This window comes from Eretmochelys imbricata, chromosome 2, assembly GCF_965152235.1.
Source record: "Eretmochelys imbricata isolate rEreImb1 chromosome 2, rEreImb1.hap1, whole genome shotgun sequence".
NCBI classification, from domain to species: Eukaryota; Metazoa; Chordata; order Testudines; family Cheloniidae; genus Eretmochelys; species Eretmochelys imbricata.
Window position 1 is genome coordinate 25,353,226 of NC_135573.1, and position 24,407 is coordinate 25,377,632.

General features: G+C 42.7%; 1 protein-coding gene across 1 annotated transcript; it reads right to left on the bottom strand.

The window, feature by feature from the left end:
- COLEC10 (collectin subfamily member 10) lies at window positions 1-23,772 on the bottom strand. Its single transcript, XM_077808844.1, has 6 exons — window positions 23,625-23,772; window positions 9,757-9,828; window positions 7,201-7,272; window positions 2,911-2,964; window positions 1,850-1,945; window positions 1-389 (listed from the first exon to the last, which is right to left on the bottom strand). Exons 1-6 carry the CDS (start codon window positions 23,770-23,772, stop codon window positions 1-3), a joined length of 831 nt encoding a protein of 276 aa, XP_077664970.1.
- Window positions 23,773-24,407: the final 635 nt, after the last annotated feature.

Genomic DNA, 24,407 nt, shown 5'->3' on the forward strand with positions numbered 1-24,407 from the left:
TTATTTTCTCTTCTTGAATTCACAAACAAAGTAGATAGCCAAATGGCACTCTGAATCATTCCACTCTCCCGTGCTGAGCATTTCCACACAGTCCTCATGCACAGACACGTCCTTCGGCTCCCCTTCCTTCCAGTTGCTGTAATTCTGCAGTGGGGTGTTGTCCACATACATGAACTGCCCTTCCTTTTCTATATCATTCACCCCAATGAACACGCGGAAGAGGCCGCTCTTGGAGATGTAGTCGGCAATCAGTGCATTGGTTGCCTCATCCTTCGGCATTGCCAGCATCCCCCCTCTGATCCTGCAGTGGGTCATGGCCTCCTTGTAGCTCTTTTCTTCTTGGACAATGTAATAGAATTTCTCATCTGTTTCCCTGATTCCTGCTATTACTTTAGAAAGAAAAACAAACATCCTATTAACGGTCTCTCAAAATGTACACGAGCCTCTCCTTAAACAGAACAACAATGGAAATAGCCCATAAAATGGGGAAATGGGTTTCCCACAACTGAGTTTCTGGTGACAATGATGAAGGCTTGAACAGGGAATGATATTAATGAGGATGGCATGCTTCTTATACAAGTGAGGGCAAGGCATAATGCTCCTCAGTCCTGAATGCCCGGCATCTCCCTTGGCATTTCAGTTCTGGGCCTCTCTGCAGCAGTGGTTCTCAGATCATGTCCTGCCAGATGGACAAACAAGCCTGGGCAATTAGAGGAGATCATCACATTCGATTCACTTGTGACTTAATATAGTGCTCCAGAAAGCAAAAGCGAGAACGCTAACAGCATTAGGGCCCTCTCAGTGTAAGTGGAGGCCAATGTTCTGGGTGACTAAAGCTAAGCCTTTGAATTTGGCCCAATTTTCATAGCTGCTGTGTCTCCACAATATCCATGGACTACAAAGGGTGCTGAGGGTGCTCAGCATCTCTAATAATCAGGCCTCTGGGGTTCAATCATGTCATACAAGCACTGACCTGCACTGTGCATAGTGTGGAATCCTACCCAGAGCTCCCAGGTGTGCTGGGGCAGAGTAGCCGCTCTTCTGTCTCTTCAGGGAGTACAGCACATTCCCCAGCTGCATGCTTGGGCAACTCTGACCACAAGCATGCTTCCTCGTTATCCATGCTTACCCCCTTTCGGGTGTCTGGCACCCCAGGTGCACTAGGAAAGAGTGAGCACTGGGACTCCAATTGCACCCAGCTACTGTGCAAGGGGGTAGAAGGGGCAGGCGGTTTCTCATGTCCTCCTTTTCCCTTGTACACCATGGAGCAGACTGGCACACACTTGTTCCTTGTATAGTCAGGGTAGTCAAAGTGACTATAAAGTGCTATCACCCTGATTGCTGCTCATGTGGAAGTGACTAGCCCAGGTGGCAGGCAGTGGAGAATCGGAGCTGAAGGCCTTTAATTATATTTTTAACATTTTCCAACAAGCAACTTTGTGCTTTCTCCCTGACCACCCCTCAAGCTTGGGCGCAGCTCCTAGTAAATATCTACAAAGTCACCCCATTGTCCTCCTTCAAATCCCACCTGAGCTCTTCTCTGCTGTGATGCCTACTACAGACTCGACAAAGGTTGGGCAGTGGGTGTGCTGTGCCCAGTGCCACTCATGGTAGTACCGATCATCTCCTTGGTCCCTGGGGCACCCTTTACCTCTTTGTCTGTATCCCCCTGTTGCTTATAATCTTACACTTAGATAGGAAGCTCTTTGAGGCAGGGACTGTCTCTTTATATACATTTCCACAGTGGCTAGCATAAGGGGGCCATGGCCTCTAGGCAATACCTTAATATAACAATAATAATAATGAATTAAAAGGTGGGAACTGTAAAATAAATGATAATGAAGCTTACCATTTTTGACAAATTTCATGGATGTCTTGAGTCGAGCAACATTAATATCCAGTTGTCCAACAACTTTGCGGTATCTCCCACAGTCACAGACTGTGCCTGGTACAACACAGAAAACACCTGATTCACCAGCTGGGAAGGGCGGGCGGGGATGCATGGTATTGCCTGATCAGCCATGATACTGCTGTCAGACCTTCTAGAAGACTTACTGCTGACTTGTGACAAGCTAGCATCTCTTTATCCCCAGTGCTGCACCCATGGATGATAACACTCTGATTGACCTAACTGGGAGCTGGACTGTGCCTCCTTAACGTGGGATTGTAACTTTTCATTGATGTTTTGGTTTAGATTTTTCTCACCCACTTAGATATCTCTGATCTTGTAAAAGAACAATTCTTTCCTGGGGTAGGGGAGGCCCATCCCAGATGTAGGAGGTTTCACCCCCAGCTGGTGTCCTAGCTCCCCCTACTCTTGCTCCAGAGAGTTGGGGTGGGGAACTTCTATGAGGTCAGAGAAAGGGATGAACATGCCACAGACATGGAACACTCCCCCTTTTCAAGCATAGACTCTTCTCTACCAGGGGCATAGAAAAGAGCATGGAGCCCTTAAACTGGAAACTTTTTGGAGGGGGGGATTATGTCAATAAACTGTCTTGTGCACTTATGGTGCAGTAGAAATAATTAACGACCATCACAACTTGAAACCATTGAAGTTTGGGTTGTGTTTGGGCCTGATAATATATGACCTCTGGGGTGCTGTGTATTTTATTTCACTCTTCTGCTACTCCCAGGAAGACGAGGGATGCAGTTAATTTCTCACGAGGATCTTTATGGTTTGCACAGCCTAAGCTGCCATTTAGTTAGAAATCCATATTTTGTTTTAAAAAAAATCTCGATAAAGAAACAGGTTTAAATTAAGGATGAAAAATATTTCATGGATCTCAATTTTTGCTGTGAAACCCCAAACTTACAAAATGTCAGGAAACCCCAGGAGCCCAGCAAGTTCAACCACCTTTAGTAGAAAGACACAGTGCAGGAAATGTAGTGATAACCAACATACAGTACCTGCTTTTCCCTTCCCTCCAGACACCCCAGATAAACCTTTGACTCCTTTGTCACCTGAATGAAGAAAAAAAATATGTTCACATGTCTCAGGAGAACATGTTTGAAAAACACGTTGGAAATTTATTTAGTAATGTATTAGCTGTGTGCATTTGGCAGAAGGACACTGATGTGCTGTTCTAGCAGATGTGCCAAATCAAACAATCTATGATTAATTCTGGTGAATGAAAAGAAGGAGAACACTTTACTAGCTGACTAATTGATAGCTCAGGCTTCTTGTGGGTGGCTGGTGCCTGGTACCCACTCAATTTAAGGGGGAGCTGCACAATGTCCTTTATATAGCTGGATCATGAGATGCTGAAAGCCCTCAGCAAGTCAGTGAGAATTCTCTCAGCATCTTGCAGGACTGAGACCATACTGCATTGAATTACATCATGTAAAATTAAGATACAGGATAAGGCTGGCTTGACAAAACCCAGTGAATTTCCATGGATGCATTAAGCAATGCACACAGCTGGCAAACGGCTCTCTAGCTGAGGTAGGTAGGGGACCTCATTTCATTTCAGAATGTGATATTTTTTATTATGATTTATTTTATCACAGAAATGTGATATTTTTTATTTTGATTGTGTTTCTCATATTTTGAAAATCATTCAAATGATCCATATCTAAGTGGATGTACTAATACAAAAAGATGAGTGAACAGCTTTATTTCAAAGTCACTAATAATTATTTGAATCAGAAAACTGCCTGACTTTATTTAAAATTTATTTCAGTGCTCTCTGGTAGATTAAATAGCACCTTTAGTTCAGAGCTCAAACCCTGCTTAATATTAATTCTATCTTGTAGAATTCTACACACCATGTATTTTTTCATTATTTCTTTTCCTTCATATAGTTGTATTTTTTTGGAAGACATCAGGAGCTTACACACATTTTAATTAAATATAACTGACTCCCTTTTGTACAGAGAGATGGAAATTCTGGAAAATTTCATTAAAGCACCTAATACTCTATAGCGTTAAACCATGAATGGGTTTGGATTTTCTGTTCATATACTGAAGAATATTAATATATCTAGTGTGACAGGGTCGGGCCAGACGGCTACAGGAGAGTAATAGAAGGCAGATATATTAGCCCCAGGCTAAGTAGGTCCCTTTTCCCTGAGTAAGGTAACAGGGAAGGTTCCAGAATAATCAGGAACCTTCTGGAGACAATTAAGACAGACTGATTAGAACACCTGCAGCCAATCAAGAAGCTGCTAGAATCAATTAAGGCAGGCTAATCAGGGCACCTGGGTTTTAAAAAGGAGCTCACTTCAGTTTGTGGTGTGCATGTGAGGAGCTGGGAGCACGAGGCACTGGGAGCTGAGAGTGAGAACGCAGACTGTTGGAGGACTGAGGTGTACAAGCATTATCAGACACCACGGGGAAGGTCCTATAGTGAGGATAAAGAAGGTGTTGGGAGGAGGCCATGGGGAAGTAGCCCAGGGAGTTGTAGCTGTCACAGTTCCAGGAGGCACTCTAGACAGCTGTAGTCCACAGGGCCCTGGGCTGGAACCCGGAGTAGAGGGCGGGCCTGGGTTCCCCCCAAATCCTCCCAACTCCTGGTCAGACACAGGAGGAGTCGACCAGGACTGTGAATTCAGAAAAACGGCCAAGCTGAGGGCTGCCATGAAGCTCCAAGGTGAGCAAATCCGCCAATAAGCGCAAGACCCACCAAGATAGCGCAGGAACTTTGTCACACTAGTAAAAGCTAAATTCTATGGGCAGTTAGTGCTCTTAGGCAAGCCAGGATGCAAACTGGCAGTGCACCAGCTTGCTGTACATCAACATCCCTGTGTGGACACAGCTGTGAAAGTCCCGGGTATGACTGATTATTACCACTTGAAAGCCTAGTACACTAAGCTGCACTCAAGGACTTCCAGTGTTCTGTAGATTCTCACAGTAATTTGCCATGTAGAAACCCAAAATTGCATCAGTGTAAATACATAACAACACTACTGACTTCTTATCTCATGAAAATCAATAATAGACATTGGCCAACATTTTCAAAAAATGACTAGTGATTTGGGGTACCACAATTCTCGGGTGCCTTATTTGATGCACCTTAAAGGGGCTTAATTTGCAGCGGGTGGATGTTCATTAAAATCAGGCCCCTTTAAAGTGTCTCAGATTAGTCACTTAGAAATGGAGACACGCAAAAACACCAGTCACTGTTTTGAAGATCTTCGCTGTTGTTTGTAATGGCATAAGGAGCCGTATTAAAGAATCACTTGCTGTGGACAAATTCTTGACAAATGTTGATAATAAAGAATGGGATACTTTGGCATCAGAGCCAGTTCCCCCATTTTCAGAATGACCTTTTCTATTTTTAACCTGGGATGCCAAAAATTCTTTCCCACTGTCTGCCCCCATCATAGATATATGGTAAGTTAGCACGATAAAATACATTCATCTCTTGGTCTGGGTATAACCTCAGTTTTGTGACAGGAAACACCTGGAACACCTAAAGCAATAAACTGAACCCTAATACCAGCAGCAATTTCTTCCATCTGTCTTGAATGGCCTTTGCTTCTGGAAACAGAACCACATTTTTTATTGTTTGTTTCCTCATTTTCTTCCAAACAGATGGTATAATTCTTTCTCGACCATCAGAGGCGGCATAAATGTAACAGTCACTATGCTAGACAAACAGCTGGACTGAGTTAAAAAGTTGGGGTCAGATTTTCAAAGATATGTAGATATTTAAGGATGCAAGTAGGCACCTAGTGGGATTTTCAAAAGCATCTTAGCAAGTTATTGAAATCAGTGGGAGTTAGGCACCTTACATGTTTAGGTGCTTTTGAAAATCCACTAGGTGCCTACTTGCATCCTTAAATATCTACATATCTTTGAAAATCTGTCCCTGGGGTCAAATTCTGCAAATGCTGTATACATCTGGAGTAATTCCACTGAAGTCAATGGGACAGAGGAGATCTAAGCCACTTTTCTGCTTCCTTAATTTTGTCTAGGAGCCTAAGGGCCAACTGTTCTCAATTACGTGGTCTACATCAGTCAGCTAGGGACCACTCCTTCCGCTACCCATCTCCTGCCTGCTCCTACTCTTGGGAGCATACTGTAGCTTTACACCAACTGGGTATTCCCCCTGTGTCAGGAGAGTCCCCAGCAGAGGTCTAAAGCAGCTCTCCATTCTCTTTGCGCAGCTCTCTTTATTCAGCCATGTCTCCCATTGAAGACAATAGGAATTGATGTTCAAAAAGGCTGTAGGTTGAGACTCAGTAATGCAAAGCCAAAAGTTAGACTTGGCTTTTTTTCTTATTTGCTTGCAAAGTCCATATAGTTCTTTCAGATTATTTAAACAAATGTTTCGGTGTTCTTTTGTCTTAAAAACGAACACAAACAGTGCTAGTGCCCAGGAATCACACACTAATATAAAGCTGAGTACACAGGCGTTGCATTTTATGTTTGGTTGTTACAAGCCGTAGTAAAGCTTAAACCACACAGCACATCAGGCAGTCGTGTAGCTGTATCAAATTTCCATTCCGCTGTAATAAAAGTGTCGTTCCTTTTCCTCCTGCCTAAGTGGAAGTTAAACCAAACAATACAAATAAAGAGGGCACATGTTTATTGATGTATTTATACAGTAACTTATAATTGTTTGTGTATAGTTTGTAGATGTGTGTGACTGAAATAACAGTCTTCCACAACTAGATTTCTACTGAAGCAACTAGGAAAACTGAGGGCCTCTTCTGACAGGTCAGACAGGTGTAGTTATATTCTACCTTGATATACAGGGGACAGGCTCTCAGACTAAGGAATTGGTGTCAGAACATGAGTCCTAAAATCACTGCCAAATCTAGGTCTCCTGCAAGGAGCTTGCCCATTGCACACCAACGTGGTTAGTTAGCTCCAGACATTAGGCATGAATAATAAGCAGCAGAATATTGACTCATGATCCTTGGCTTTGAAAGCAAGGAGGTAAAATCCTGGCCTCATTGCAGTCGATGGGAGTTTTGCCATATTGAAGCCAGGATTTCAGCCTGTGCTTTTTATTTTGTAATCTAAAAGAGATCAGCTTTCTTAGTTTAGCTAGAACATACACACATCAGACTGTATCATGATCCCCAATTTGCTTATGTAAATATATTTGGGGAAAATAAACCAGACATTATTTGAAGCTGAATTATTTTTACCTAATAGCTGTAATTCTTAAAAACATACAAATCATGTCATAATTGAATATGTACCTTTACCAAAAAAAAAAAAAAAAGTAACATGAAACAATAAATTACCTTTGCCACCAATTGGGCCAATTTTCCCAATCATTCCCTGATCCCCACTATCCCCCACTGCTCCTTTGTTTCCTGAAAAGGAAAGCAATGAAAAGAAGATGAATGGTTCAACCCATCCAGAGGACACTGTTTAACTCTTTAGATGATTTGTTACTTTTTGAAGGTGTGCAAGTGCAATCAAGCAATGTGTGTTACCGGGCCTCTTCTGGGCCGATCCGCAGGGAATATGAGTCTGTGACATAGCAGCTCATGCCGTTAGCTTTGGAGGTCCCGCAATGTGCTGGCTAAAAATTAAGCTCTCTATCCTTGTCAGTCTCTGTAATTGACAAGTTCTTAGCAGGCATCAGAAATGTAACTTTCATGCTGGAAAAAAAAGATTTAAACAAGATTCCCATTGATTTTATGCAGAGGATCTCCTATCTTTCCCCCTCCTGCTCAGTCTCCCTGGCCCAGAATTTTAAATGTATTTAGGGATTTGTCTGTTCAGCACTGCAAGGCCTGTGTCTGGAGGTATTAGGACAACTACTAATGGATGGTTCTGACCTCCTGTACTATGGACTAAACAGCATGACATTTCAGAACTGTTATATTAAAACTCTCAATTGACATACCCAGAGGCATCATCTTTTATATTGAAAATACAGATTAAAAGCCATTTTAGTTATTCGTATATTAATTATGCTACAGAGCTAATCCATAGCCAATAGCTCAGTGATTCTCAAACTATGGGTCGGGACCCCAAAGTGTGTCATGACGCTGTTTTAATGGGGTCACCAGGGATGGTATTAGACTGGCTGGGGCCCGGGACCAAAGCTGAAGCTTGAGCCCCAGTGCCTGGGGCCAAAGCCCAAGGGCTTCAGCCCTGGGCGGCAAGGCTCAGGCTACTGACCCCCTGCCTGGGGCTGAAGTCCTCGGGCTTCGGCTTTGGCCCCCCTGCCTGGGGTGACAGGCCTCTGGTGGGCTCAGGCTTCGGTCCCCACTCCTAGGGTCATGTAGTAATTTTTGTCAGAAGGGGATCACAGTGCAGTGAAGTTTGAGAACCCCTGTCAAGTATTTTTTTTGACTTCTTTTACCGGACCAAATTCTGAAGTCCTTACTTGTGATAAAAGTCAGGATTGCCAAATGTGGCCCAGTGTTTTCGCTGAATGTCACTACAGCATTTTTCCGATGGTAATACGCACCTTTACACTTGCCATTGTTTTATGTTGCAAATTGGCTGGCTAAATTATGAGCTCCTAGTTTTCTGGGCTCTGCATCTGCACATATGACTTTAATGCCACAAAAACATTTAATAAACACACTTGTTAACTGATCCCTTTCCTTCTGCTCTGCCCCAGTCACTATTTTATGATTTGAAGCAATGTCATGCATGGTCCTATGTAGCCCATGTATATACAGAATTAGAGGATCTATTCATTATAACAGCTAGTAAATAAAATTTTTAAAAATATTCTAGCTATAAAATGTAAAACAATGCTATGGATTAGCACCCTGAAATACTTAGCCCATTGCCAGATGGGAGAATGAACATGTGTATGCATCAGTATTGCAAAAACAGCTGGTTAAAGTATGAGATGGGACACCCAAATAAGCTTTACTCTAAATCTGTAATTAGCAGTACTTATCTCTGCCTCTGAATGCTGTTGTACTGTTCATTATCCAAGGAGGGGGTGTGTCTAATACAGCAGAGTGCTGAGAGTCCTTGGCTCTGGTCCCAGTTGAGACAGCGACTTGCTGTTTGACCGTAGGTAATTCACCTAGTCTCTCTGGCCCAGATCCTTACAGATATTTAGGCTCCTACCTTCCATTGATTTCAATGGATGGGAGCAGCCTAAATACTATTGAGATATGGGCCTCTATGCATCAGTGCTCATCTGTAAATTTGAAAATTCCACAGATATTGGCTTCTGTTGAGATAAATGTCAAGATTTATTGACCTAGAGGCAACTCTTAGCCTAGATTTCACCCAAGGCGGTATTTGACTCAAGGGACAATAAAACCTTGATGTATGTTGAAATATGAAGTCAGGCTATGTATTGTTACATGTGGCTTTGAATGTTCCTAATCAGAGCTAAATGGAAATCCCTCCATCATAGCCATACATTTCAGACATGTTGCAGTTTTTCCTCTCATTCACATTCTGAAGAGGAGATTAAATTAGGGCCCAGGGTACTTTTGATGAACTAGCCCTGAGGCCAAGATGTGCATATGTGATCTGATCGGCTAACAATCTTCCACACGCGTCAGTCACGATGAACTGCCGCAATAGAAGGAAGTCAGCAATAGAAACTTATTGGCCTGTCACACAACTGTTTTCAGTCAATCATGAGTTGTGACTTTCTTATGGTATAACACAGTAATAGTAATACCCATATTAATAGTAATTCTGGCATGTTGTTAGCCTTAATCAATTCATGTTTAGAAAATATTCTGAGATCTCTTGGTTCATCATCAGTCCAAGGTATTAAGCATTATCATTACTAGCAATTGGCATATTGTTCTGTTTTATTTGTATTAATATCCTTATATTAATACTGTCAAAACTACCACACGTACCTCTTGGTCCTTTGGGGCCTACTTTTCCATGTTTTCCAACCTCCCCTTGATCTCCTTTTTCACCGTCATCCCCTTAAAAAGCATAAAATAAAACATCATACTCCAGCTCACACAGTCCAATAAACATTACCATGTGTTTCTCCAAAAGTAAAATTGACTGTCTGATGCTACTGGCTTCTTTAGTTGTCATTCTGAAGGTACAGTGGACATATATGGGACAAACTTCAGAGGAGAGCAGGTCCAGCCAGTGTCTGACCGGCTTCTGGAAATGCTGCAATACGTTCTGCTTTGAAAAAACCTTCCCACCACAACAATGACATTCACATTCCCTTCTGCCTCTAAATCCTCACCACCCAAAAAACAAAATAAAGGCCTATCCCAAGCAGAGCTGTGACTCCAAAAAGGTAGAAATACCACAGTGCACTAGGGCCTTTGCTGTTTCTATTGATTTTATGTGGAAGGCATTCAGATACTGTTGTGATGGACAGCAGGATAAGACCTTCAGGTAGATAGATTGATAGCTGTAAAAATTGGAATAAAGCAAACCGTAGATCTCAATAAGTCAACCCATCAACCCTCAGCAGGTGCTGTATGTGTATCTGAATATAAAATTTGTGTTTTGCAAATACTCCCACACATGCCTCTGAAATTTGTCTGCAGGGAAAGTCCATAGCAGTAAGTTCCTTGAACTTTACTTCCGTAGCACATAGATACCCCAAGTAAGACCAGGGTCCCTGTCAACATTCCTTCCCAACTCTGAACTCTAGGGTACAGATGTGGGGACCTGCATGAAAGATCCCCTAAGCTTATTCTTACCAGCTTAGGTTAAACGCTGCAACCACCAAAGTGTCTAACAATAATAACAGGGGAAGTGACCACTTGGAAATGTCTCCCCCCAAAAAAATCCCCCCCCAGCACTACACCCCCTTTCCTGGGGAAGGCTTGATAAAAATCCTCACTAATTTGCATAGGTGAACACAGACCCAAACCCTTGGATCTTAAGGACAATGAAAAGCAATCAGGTTCTTAAAAGAAGAATTTTAATTAAAGAAAAAGTAAAAGAATCACCTCTGTAAAATCAGGATGGTAAATACCTTACAGGGTAATCAGATTCGAAACACAGAGAATCCCTCTAGGCAAAACCTTAAGTTACAAAAAGACACAAAAACAGGAATATACATTCCATTCAGCACAACTTATTTTATCAGCCATTTAAACAAAACAGAATCTAAAGCATATCTAACTAGATTGCTTACTGAGTTTTTACAGGAGTTCTGACTTGCATTCCGGCTCTGGTCCTGGCAAAAGCATCACACAGACAGAGAGAACCTTTGTTTCTCCCCTCCCCCGCAGCTTTGAAAGTATCTTGTCTTCTCATTGGTCATTTTGGTCAGGTGCCAGCGAGGTTATCTTAGCTTCTTAACCCTTTACAGGTGAAAGGGTTTTTCCTCTGGCCAGGAGGGATTTAAAGGTGTTTACCCTTCCCTTTATATTTATGACAGCTCCATTGCACACATGGTGCTTTACATACAGTAGTAAGAGATAGCCTTGCAGGAAAGCATTTACACTCTTAGTAGACAAGGCAGACAAATGGTGGCAGAAATAATCTCACTTTACAGATGGAAACCAGAGGCACCGGATAATTGAATTGCTCAAGGTCACACAAAAAGTCTGAGGCAGAAGTAGGCCTTGAACCCAGATCTCCTGAGGCTCAGTCTGGAGCAGCAAAAAAACCAATAACCCCAAACTAAAACAACAACCAAAAACTTCTCCTCTGATGTACACAGCTACATATCGCAGCAAATAGAGAAAAATTGAGTCTGCCTTGTCAGTGATAGGGAGGTCAATAATACAACCAGCAAGTGAGCCAAATGAAAATGTGGGAAATAAGCTGGGAAGTTGGGCCCTGCTCTGATCTCATATCATTTGTTTCTGAACTATACCTGATGGTGCCAAAAGAGAAATGAAGTTTGCACTTTCTTTATATGAGGCAGGTTTTTAGATTTGGTTCTGTGAATAAACTAGTGATATGCAATTGAGACCAGCTTTGACAGGATTCATGTCAAGCTTTGGGACTCTGGTGATTTATGCCAGCAGCCAGACCAGCGCTCATTAGCTCAAAATAAGGAAAATAAAGGTTGAGTGTCAAGCTGAGATTAAAGCGAGAACATCTGCTAGAGGGAGGGATGAGAACTCCTGGGGATAAACAGCCTGGGAGGAAATATGGCTGAGGAACGTGCTAAACTGTCAGTGACTGCAGTCAGTAAGTACAGTCCGTGCCCATGGATTTGTTTAAGTTAATTAATTGCTTAGGTAGCAGAATGAAGACAAACCTCAACTCACTCCTAAAGGTGGCTTTGCACAAGAGCCTGCCATGAATATGCTGGATGGGGATTATGCTCACTTACATAAACATTGTTTTGGATTTTTAAAACTGATTGTCACAAAACAAATACAGAAATTCCATGGCTTTCAATTAGCAAATAAGGGACCATTGAAGAACCTTTATCTTGAAGATCTCTGCAGTGATTCTGCAAAGGTGCTTCATAAAGCCAATACAGATACAGGTTGGGAAGCTAGGCCCTTTGGAGATCCAGATCAGCCTTTGGGTCCAGCCCTGGACTTAGTGGGAATGTTGGCATTATTTGTATTATGGCAGTGTCTAGGGGCCATCAGTCAAGCATCACGGCCCCACTGCACTAGCCACTGTGCACGCATAATAAAAGATGGTCGCTGCTCCGTAGAATGTGTGTCATTGTCAGGTACTTTCCCCTAGTCCTCCCAAAGAGTGATAAAAGCTGCAATGGTTCCTTCTGTATCAGAGTACCTAATGAGCAGCATGCATTCAGAGTTCTGGGCTGTCAATGGTTTAACTGTGATCTTGTGTGAGGCACTTGACTGAGAGTTGCCAGCAACTCATTGTATGATTAGAGGTGAGTCAGTTCACTAAACTGTGCCTCAGTTTCCCTCTCTAGAAAATGGGGAAATGCTACTTGCCTGCCTCTGTAAAGAGCTTTGAGATTATAACGGTTGAATATTAATTCTGATTACTTTCCATACCATTCCCCCTGTTAATTAACTCGTAGATGGGCTGTTGTGAAGCAAGGAAAGCCTGGACGAGGAAGTAAGGACAAGCAGAGTGAGGTACTATCTTTTACTGGACTAACTTCTGTTGGAGAGAGAAACAAGTTTTTGAGCCACACAGAGCTCTTCTTCAGGTCTGGGAAAGGAACTCCCAGCGTCACAACAAAATGCAAGGTCAAACAGATTGTTTAGCATAATAAGTAGTTAACACATATTGTAAAGGACCATTCAATGGAGAGTGGCTCTGCAGTCATAGGCCAAAACAAGGGGCTTAGTGGGTTACAGATTGTTGTACTAAGCCATAAATCCAGTGTCTCTGTTCAGTCCATGGTTTTTAGTATCTAGCAGAGTTACGAATTTAAGTCCCCTGCTTCCCCCCACTCCTCTTTTGAAAGTATTTGCAAAAAGAACAGGCGTACTTGTGGCGGTTTCCTTTTGAAATGTGAAGTCTTAAGTGATGCTGCCCTCTTGTGGTTTGTTACTGTGTTGGAAGGACTAGGATGGATGCATTTCTTTAAATGAGCAAGTCCCTCATCATCTCTTGTGATTTAATATGTACAGGCCACCTGCGTCTTTTTATCCCCTTACCTTCTTTCAGCCTGTACATTGCAAATGATATTTATGTTCACATCAGAGGGGGGCTTGAATCACAACTCTGGATTGAGATCAGAACATCCTATGACATGCATCCGACGAAGTGGGTATTCACCCACGAAAGCTCATGCTCCAATACTTCTGTTAATCTGTAAGGTGCCACAGGACTCTTTGCCGCTTTAACATCCCACTGCTTTTCTTTGTACAGTACATGTTGCTTTACAGAAAAAGAAGACTGAGTCTTTGCCCCGAGGAGCTAACAGGCTAAGGCCTACATTCTGAGCTGCTCTTGGTGGTATTCAGGGGTGGAGGCAAAGGTGGCTGTGTAGTAGGTTCAGTTTTATCACAATTAACCAATTGTCTCCTTAAACTACAGTTGCCCAGAGGTGACTTTCTTCTACCCCTATGTGTTGGCACTTCAGTGCATCAAACTGAAGCACAGTTATGTCTTCTGTACCCTTTTGGTATTCCACCAAATTGATCCACTTGCCATGTGTCACTAATTTAAAATACAAAGCTATTAAAATGAACATACTGAACAGGAAGTTGCTCAGCTTTCTTGCATTTGTGTGAACCAGGAGAGCAAAAGCTACAAAAAAGCACTTAGAGACCTTTAACAACCATCACATCACCTCTTCTTGTAACTGACAAGGAATGAGGTAAAAAACAAAACAGTCCCAAGAAAGTGGCTTGAGCATTACCAATCAGTAGAACCTTTGTGCAATTTAAAGGGGCACTGCCAATATAGAAAACAACAGTTAAAGAGAAAAAAATATCATTTTATTGTTCTCCTCTCACTCCTCTCCCATTCCCAGTTAGTAGATAGAAGCCCAGTTATACCCATTCAGAGTTTAAAGAACTCCTAGTGTATACCCATTGACTTCAGTAGAGTTACTGCTGATTAGGACTGGCTGGAAAACAATCATCCTAGTTTGCAAAGAATTTCAAAGTTTCTGAAAGTTTTGTTTGTTCCACATCAGGATGAAATGGACACAGCAGGAAATGTGTTTGAGGAGGTGAGAACACCCCTTCCCCCCACCAAAAAAACCCGTTGCACAAAAAAGAGAGAAACACCCGCTCCATTTCTTGAATAGCCAATAACTCACTTCAAGTCCCTGCTTTCATCCCAGGCAAGCTAACCGATCAGGCTATACCATCTGTTTTTCTCAGATTGGAGCTGTTCATTTTGAATACATGATTACATCCCATGGGGCTGTAGAGACTGGAACCTGGGTTTCCCCACAGCATAGATGAGTGTCCGAGCCCTTGGGCTACAGTGTAGGTGATCACTTTTGCTCTCGCCCCCCCCCCCACATATTTAATTAGCTATACAATGGCACAGCTCCCACAGGAGAGATTGCCTCAATAGCCCTGTGGATGGGGACTTACCAGCAATGAGGGAGACTCAGGATGAAGATCTGGCTCCAAATCAGGTGCTAGGTCTCCCACATGCCAAGTGAGGCCCTAACTGGGCTATTCCCGTCTCTGGCTCTTTGGTTCCACCTGGAGAAACCTGTTTCAACAAATTGGTATTTTCCAAACAAAAATTCCTGACCAGCTTTACTCCTGATTTCCATGAGGATTGATAGGCCAGATCCTTAGCTAGTGTTGACTTTAATAGAGCTATGCTGAGAACCTGGGCCTCTGGGTGGGATATTTTGGTAAATAACAGAAAAAACATTTACACATTGGGCCCAATTCTCTTCTTATTTACATGTGTTTTACACAGGTGTAACTCTTGGCCTAACTCTCCTGTCACTGCCCTCATAATGTTACTCCACAGACTCATGATTTACATTGGTCCGCATGGGGAGTCAAACTAATGTTGTTACACTGATATAAAACCAGTGTAAGTGATAAGAGAATCCAGCCCTTCATGTTCTGAGTTTATATATATCACCTCGCTCAGGTAGATATTCTGTTAAAAGAATGCACATATACTACATGCAGAGTACAGCAGAAAGAAAGAGAGCTCTCAAGATTCCAAATACGTACGAAATTGGATGAAAGTAACTTCTGAAATTATAGGGTTTTTTAGCTCAAACATATGAGGCGCTGACAGGGAACACGGGTTAGAACAGCCTATGGGATGTGGTAAGGTCATTTATATATTCAGCAGGAAAAGTGAACAGTGGCAGGTCTGGTTTCTGACAGAGTTTGAGATTTTCCAGAAAGAGAATTGTGTAAGCTCAGGAAGTAAGGCTGAGAGGTGGACAGCAGTACCGGAGACCACAGTAAATGTTACTTTGAAGCACTGACCCATGTCAGAGAGTTTACAAGCAACATTTGTCAGAATAATTAAAGGAAAACATTAAAATATATATTATATATATTGCTAGAGGGAAACTCCCTGTATCCTTCAGATTTCATTCCAGTCCAGATTCTCATCCTGGCCCTAATCCAACTCCCTTTGAAGTTCCTGGAAAGACTCCCATGGACTTTATAGGACTTGGACTGAGACCTTAGGGAGCTGGCATGGTCTAGGGCCAGGTCTTCAGAAATACTGAGCACCTCCACCTCCAAAAGAAGTCAATAGCAGCGGTGCAGTGCACTTTTGAAAAATCAGGCCCCCCCAGTGCTTATAGACTGAGACTAGGGGTATTGCACATGAGCTCCAGGCTCTGACTCAGGTTTTAGCCCAACCCCCTCTTGTGTCCACAGACAAATAGTCTGAGTCAGGTCATCAAGCACTCAGGACCTGGGTCCTAGGATCTTGCCAGGGGGCTGGGTCAGAGCTCATGTCCCTCTGTGACTCAGGACCAAGCCCTGTCATTTTGCAGTGTGGGCATAGTGCAAGCCACAGACCCGAGTCCAAAGGTCTGCTTAGTGCAGTATGGATGCATTAGCACAGCTGTGAGACCAAGATCCAGTAACTGCAAACCTATGTTTACAATGCAGGGTGGATGCTCAAGCATGGGTTTGGAAACACTAAGTCCACAAGCCCAGGTCCCAGAGACCCAGGAGTGTAGACATACACTTTAACTCAAAAGATCTAGGTTCTATTTCTGATTTTACCCTGAATCACTATTTGATCTTGGTTAATTCTCCTGGCCAGATTCTGGTCTCATTTGCAGTGGGGTAGTCATCAAGTTCTGAATTTGGCCCTTACTGCCCTAGCTATCCTGGGTGTACAATGCTGATAAATGTTAACTTTGTAAAGTGTTTAGAGATCCTCGGATGAAAAGCGCTAGAGAAATGCGATGTATTATTTAAACATGATTTGACACATTAAAACATTGACATTAGTTCGTTTTTGCCCAGATACCAGGTGACAAGATGCTTTAGAAATATGAAAACCTAGGCAGATCTATATCGTTATGTGTTTCTGTACTGTAAAAGCAGCCAACAGTGTGGTTTATGGTGTTCTCTAGTTCTGCTGCCCATGTCATCCTAAGTAATTGTGTTTACACAAATCTGCTTCTGGAAAATCTCAGTCTCTGTCAGAAACCAGGCCTGCCGCTGTCCTACCAAGGTAATAAGAGACAAAGTTGGGTAAGTAGTAGAAGTAGGGTCATGAAGGCAAGGAGAAGAAACTTGCACCTGATATGCTGGAAAAGGGGAACTAGTAGAGGGTTCAAAGAGGAGTTGATGTAATCAGATTGGCATAAAATTTGATTTTAGTGGCCTAATTTTATGTGGATTAGAGGAGGGCACTATGGGGGGGTCAGAAGATACAGAGAAAAGCTTATAACCATCAAGATGGGAGAGTATAAGGGCCTCAGTGAGAATTGTAACGGTCTGGACAGAAAGAAAAGGTCAGGTCTTTGAGGAAGAAGTGATAGGATTTGGATGAGAGAGGCATGGGAAAGGAAGGAGACCAAGATTACCCCTGGTATCATGATGCATTTAACAGTGACAGAGAATGAGGGGAAATGAGAGGAGGGTTTCAAAGAAAGGCCAGGAGTTCACTTTTGGCCAGGTTAGGTTTAAGTTGATGGTGCGACATCCAGACTGAGATATGGGACTGGATAGAGTGAGACATCCCAGAAATGGGGAGCAAGATTTATGAGGCCTCAGTTCAGAGATAGTAACTAAAGCTGTATGAAAGGATGGTATCACTCTGAGAGGGTGTGCAGGGAAAAAAGGAAGAGGCCAAGGATGGAAACTTGTGAGACTGCCAAAGAAAGTACAAAGGGGAAGGGAACACTGAAGGAACCATCGGACACAAGGCAACCAAGAGAGGTCACGATTGTAAAAACTAAGGGAGGCTTAAAGTTCCCTAAACATCCCTTGGTGATGGTGTGGGGTGTGAGAGAACAGGCTATTGTGAAAGAAAGAAAGAAAGAAAGAAAGAAAGAAAGAAAGAAAGAAAGAAAGAAAGAAAGAAAGAAGCAGCAGAAGCGATCCCAGAAGGTTTCTGTGGAATTTTTTTGGCTCAATGTGTCCTAGTAGTTTAGACTTGATTAATACAGATGCTGTCTGGGAAATGTCAGTGACTTTATCTCATCAGACAGAGATGTCAGGAGGGTAATAAAGTGACCTGGTGCACACTGGCTGTAACATGTGCTTAAGGAACCGCTCCGTACACTGTTCTCATGAAACATTTTTTTTTCTGTGTAATTTTTACTGATGATGCATAAACAACCACATCAATCTAGAAACCACATTCCACTAATAACAGTACTGATCACAATGTCCAGTTCAGAGGCTCATTGCTCAAACTGGATGAAACTTGGGTTGTTTAATTAGAGGTTTGTGCAAATTTTATCCTGGCTTCTTTTTGTATGGGTTTGCATCCATTGGGCTTTGCTTTGGGCTGATGTCTTCAGTGAAACCAAGTGAGAGACAGCAGTGTTTCCATTGCTTCTGTCTGGGACTGTACGCAAGGTCCAGTTTTTCCTCTTAAGTTGCCTACTATGTGTGTAGTTAGGGTAGTCTTCCCCCTTCAGGGCATCAACTGAATCCAGGAATTGGCCCTTGTCTTCTAATTTTTAATCCTGAATAGTAGCCTACATTTTCAAAACTGGCTAGCAATGTTGAATTTTTGGTGGGTACAAGTTGTGGCACCTTAACCTAATTTTCAGAGAGTGTGTGCTCAGCCCTTCTAAAAATCAGATCCCTTTAATGTCTCCCAAGTTGGGCATCCAAAATCACTAATCACTGTGTTGACCTAAGTTTTCAAATTCTTATAGAGATTTTGGCCCAAAATACAGAATTCTGTAGTGAGGTTATAATCTGCTGTTAAATTTCATCGGTGAGTTTACAGATTCTATAGAGAGGTCATCAATCTTGATGACATTCTATAGGTTTATTCTGAAGAAATTGTATAGAACCCTATTAGAATTTATCAGGGATGAAACCTTCTCAGAAAGGTGGGACCACAGTAAATTATGCTATGTTACTGCAGTAATATTATGCTCAAATTCATCAAAAGGATTAGTAGCCTTCTTTGCAAACCTGAGCTGAGTTTTAGATTGGAGGGGAAACTGGAAACCAGTTGAAGTTTGCCTGCTTCTTCGTGTATGTGTGTGTGTGTGTTAGCATGCATGCAGAGGTTGGTCATCTGCTCATATAGTGCTTTAAAAAATTATAACAGATCTGTATGCACTAACAGTAGAAAAAAGAGTGTGTGAACAGAAAGATGGAGAAAACAAACAGGAATACTAAATTAGTCAGTCATTAAAACATGCATTGTAGATATAATTCATGACCACTAGAGGTCAGGCTTTAACGTCTATTAAGTTATTAATAACAAACACTTCTAATAGATACTAACTCGAGGGCTTTATCATAGAAATTAAAGATGGTAAAGATTTATTAGGCCCTTTAGTCCATCCCTACTGCAGAATCATTCCCTCCAGTACATTGTCTAGTGTTTGTCCAGTCAACTTTTCAAGGCCTCGTTTTGCCTCATTTCCCTGGGAGCCTAATAACTCTCTGTCATGAAGGCTTTTTTTCTGATATTCAGCCTAACTTTCCCCTCATTTATTTTCACCCCATTACTCATATCCCCTTGTGCTACCTCAGTAATTAATTTGACATCTCTTGTTATGAGTGTAAAAAAAGTTACCAATGTTTTGAGCAAATAATTTTTGGGTGAAAACTGGCCCTTTTTGAACAAAGGTTTCCACACGGAGCACATGGGAAAATGTAAGTTCTTACTGCTGTTTCCTGTAGGAAACGTGGACTATAAAGTAATGCAAGTGCCCAGTACAGCTTCAAGTTAATGTGGAGCCATAGGGTCTGAGGCACTCAGTGCACCTACAGGCCTCTTACGGTGAAGGGAGATTATGTCACAGGAGAGGCACAAAGCCTGTGAGTGGCACAGCTACAAAGTGATTGCCCAGCATATTGTGTGCTCTCTCAGCAGAATAAATTATGCTATGATGCCTGCCACTAGAAGAGGAAAGGAGATGGTAAAAGGATTAAATGTGGGCAAACTGACTAGGAAGCTGGAGAGTTGTCTATTTTCTGAAGACTGGAAAACAGGCTGCCCCACAGATACAGCATTTTTAAAGAAAAATAATGTTGGTGCTAAAAGCAATAGAAGCCTTCATTTGAGATACTACAGTTAGAAATACAGTAGGAAAGTTTTGATGGTGGATTTAGTGCTGTTAACAGCTAGAATACCTGGTGTCTGGAGTCCTCTAGTCACAGGACAGGTACAGTGTGGGCAGCAGTACTGCAAACTTTCTCATGCCCTCTTTGGCCAATGTGCCTCATCACTGACCTTGAGAGACTTGTCTGCAGGTAAGGGGGAAGTTCAGACATTGTTCCATTCAGTCTTTAGATTCTCACTTGGACTGCAGATAAGGCTGTCATGCCAGTAAAAGCCATCTGTGACTTTTCTAACATGGGCTCTTGTACACTAGGAACTGGAGTGAGACCACAGATTCATCTCCCATAGAGTATAGAATGCTGTCAGATGGTCATTTGTCACCTGTTTGGCAGGAGATTTGAAGCAGTGACTTAAAGGTGATGAACTCCATGTCCAATTACTAGTCTTGAGCCATTCAGTCCTTTGGAAATAGTAATATTCTAGTTCTGAGGAGCATTAAGCATCCCCTCAATATACTCCTTTTGTTCTTCCCCTCCCCTGGTGTCATCATGCCAACCCATTATTCAGGCCAAGAACAACAGAGACTGAACATCACAATTGCTGGATTCGCTCATTGCTAGGCTTGAGTTACACTGAGTGCTCCTAGTCCCTGCTGGATGAGACCAAGGGAACAAGTCTGAGACCTGGACGTATATCCTAGCTCTATTCATGATATGGTGTCACTAAGCCATGTCTACACTACCACCTATGTCAGCAAAACTTAAAAAAACCATGCCCCTGAGTGACATATTGGCATAAGTGGGAGTGAGCCCAGCACTGTGTTGGCAGGAGAGCTTGCCACTCATCAGAGGCGGTTTCATTATGTGGTAGACCAGCTACATGAGCAATAGTATAGCTGCGCTGTTGCAAGGTCTCTAGTGTAGACATAGCCAACTCAGGCATATTTGAATTGCAAAGTTTATTGTCAGCCAAACTCTCTCTTCCAAGCGTGTACGCTTCCATTATTCAGATAATAACTAAACGAACTTGTACCACTCCCTCTGGTTTCATTGTAGCTCCCTGAGTTTATACTGCCTCAGCAAAGATTAAACATCGGGCTTCAATCTTAAAGAAATGAATGTGATGATTAAAAATGGTACTTTAAGCAACATTCATTTGAATAATCCATCAAAAAAACAAATGAGCCTTCAGCAATGTTTTTGTGTTGATAAAGTCTCTTTTCTGTTTAAACTATAAATCACTTGCATTTGTTCCCCTATTCTGTAGCCTACGGAGAAATATAATGAATTCCTAACAAGGAAGCAGCAGTCTGAGCTTCAATAGCCATTGCCTGGAATAAATGTTTTAGAACTGCCACTGCAAGATATATCTCTTTGTTATGGACTAAGTTCCTGGCTGATTCACACCCTAGGCAATTCCATTGACTTCAGTTAGGTTACATGGGTTCAGTTGCATAAGCTGATGCATGGAATTTGGCCTCAGATATTTGCAAAGTGTCTTAGAGGTGAAAGAATGATATGCTAAAGAGCTGACTGAGATCCTGTGGAAGTCAGCGGTGAGGCCCCTATTGACTTCAACAGGAGCTCCTAGATCAAGTCTGATATGTGCTGCAGTGATCACCATAGAATCATAGAATATCAGGGTTAGAAGGGACCTCAGGAGGTCATCTAGTCCAACCCCCTGCTCAAAGCAGGACCAATCCCCAACTAAATCATCCCAGCCAGGGCTTTGTCAAGCCTGACCTTAAAAACTTCTAAGGAAGGAGATTCCACCACCTCCCTAGGTAACGCATTCCAGTGTTTCACCACCCTCTTAGTGAAAAAGTTTTTCCTAATATCCAGCCTAAACCTCCCCCACTGCAACTTGAGACCATTACTCCTCGTTCTGTCATCTGCTACCATTGAGAACAGTCTAGAGCCATCCTCTTTGGAACCCCCTTTCAGGTAGTTGAAAGCAGCTATCAAATCCCCCCTCATTCTTCTCTTCCGCAGACTAAACAATCCCAGTTCCCTCAGCCTCTCCTCATAAGTCATGTGTTCCAGTCCCCTAGTCATTTTTGTTGCCCTCTGCTGGACGCTTTCCAGTTTTTCCACATCCTTCTTGTCGTGTGGGGCCCAAAACTGGACACAGTACTCCAGATGAGGCCTCACCAATGTCAAATAGAGGGGAACGATCACGTCCCTCGATCTGCTGACAATGTCCCTACTTATACATCTCAAAATGCCATTGGCCTTCTTGGCAACAAGGGCACACTGCTGACTCATATCCAGCTTCTCGTCCACTGTAACCTCTAGGTCCTTTTCTGCAGAACTGCTGCTGAGCCATTCGGTCCCTAGTCTGTAGCGGTGCATGGGATTCTTCCGTCCTAAGTGCAGGACTCTGCACTTGTCCTTGTTGAACCTCATCAGATTTCTTTTGGCCTAATCCTCTAATTTGTCTAGGTCCCTCTGTATCCTATCCCCACCCTTCAACATATCTACCTCTCCTCTCAGTTTAGTGTCATCTGCAAACTTGCTGAGGGTGCAATCCACACCATCCTCTAGATCATCAATGAAGATATTGAACAAAACCAGCCCGAGGACCTACCCTTGGGGCACTCCACTTGATACCGGCTGCCAACTAGCCATGGAGGCATTGATCATTATATCTATAAGTAGGCATTTATAAACAGTGACCACATGATGTTATTCTCCCCCAAGTGTAGAAACAACTAGCGTAACCATGAGCTGTCTCTTGGTTAATGCTTGCTTTTAAGGGAAGACACGGTGTTATTATTTTGTATATCAACTGCCTGGGAACACGTACGTTGAACAGGAGTGATCTGATTTAGCTGAAACAATGTGGACAAGATATTTAGTTTATATTAGTGGTGTTCAAATAACGTGTACCCCCTTCTAAGATAGGTAGAGGTGATGTGTGGGATGGGTACATGGGGTCACGTGCTCCCCACAGATTTCTGCCTTCCATTTGGTAACAGCTTCTAGAGGTTTTCAAACTGTGGGGCATGCCCCTCTGGAGGGCATGGAGGAACATTCAGGGGGGCAAGCGGTAACTTGAGTTCGAACTTTTTGAGCTGAGCCCCCTGTGTGCGTTACAATTTTTGGTTGCACCCCCCCCCCACCAACCCAGACAGGCTGGGTGGCCTGCTGAGGAGAGTCAGGGGGTGACGGTGGTGCTCCCTCTCCGAGCCCTGCCATGCAGGGCTGGTCAGAGCCCCCTCAAAACATTCCTTGCACCCCCTAGGGGAGCATGCCCCACCACTTAAAATATCTCTTATTCTGAGTTGCACAGTGGCTGCAATTTTAATTGAAAGGAGACTAAACGTTGATTAGATTGCCAAGTCTTACTAAATAAAATGCATTGTCTGCCATTACAGAATTGTTCCAACATACCCCAGACAAAAGCTTATGTACCCCCAGGGGTACGCATACCCCAGTTTGAAAACACTTTATATGAAAGTGCAGGAGCTGGTTCCAGTAACTTTTTTAAAAAATTCCACAATTCTCAAGTCTCCTCACTGCAGCCCTTCTTTCCCCTTTCCTTACAAATTTCATTTGGCCTGGTCTGCAATTCTTCAAATCCTTCAGCTCCAGCCCACTGGTGAGGCTCATCCCACACCACAAATCCCTTCATGGCTCAGAATTTCAACTCTGATCAGCTTGGTATTAACTAGCAGTTTGGTATTCCTCACCTTTTGGTCCAGGTAAAATGGTGTGTGTCGAACAGATGTCTGTTGCAGGTTGATTGTCAGCATCGAAACCAAAAATCTGAACTTGAAAAATAAAGAACACTACTAAAGTTCCACATGTCCTCCACTGTTGTCCTTTCATGCTGCTCATCCCTGCAGTTCCTCAGGAAATGCCTTTCGTTGTTCCAGTCTTGAAAAATACAAGTTGATTCTAAAATAAATGTTTCACTAAATGAGGCAGAGCAAAGACTTGGAAGCTTACATTTGAAAGAAAGCTAAATAAAGTGGGGAAAAGGAGGTCACTGATGTGTTAGTTTTTTTGTATCCTGCACAGACGATACATTGTCCAGAATATTTATTTAACAGTGACAGCTGTTTATTCCAATTTATCTTTTAGTTGTGAAATATTTAGCTGCATTGGCCAGAGGAAATGTCTTGGATATATGAGGCTCTCTCTGTTTTTGTTAGCCTTTTGTTTTTACACTTATAATGGGGAAACCCAACACTCCATTCATTCAGAAGAGAAAGACTTTGATTTTCTATCCAAATGAATGTCAATTAATTATAAGATGCTTGTACTGTGTTGTTAGGTAAGGAAATTAATTTATGTTCGTCCTAACAGGTAAGGGACATATACCAACAAGAGCCTGCCAAAACCCCCAAAAGCAATAGAATGGTGCAGCTCTGCTTCAAGGAGAAGTCATAGAATGGGACTTCACACCTCCTGCATGCCATGCTGCAGAATTCTCTGGTGGCTCCAGGCAGCATGGTGGAGGACTGAGAGGG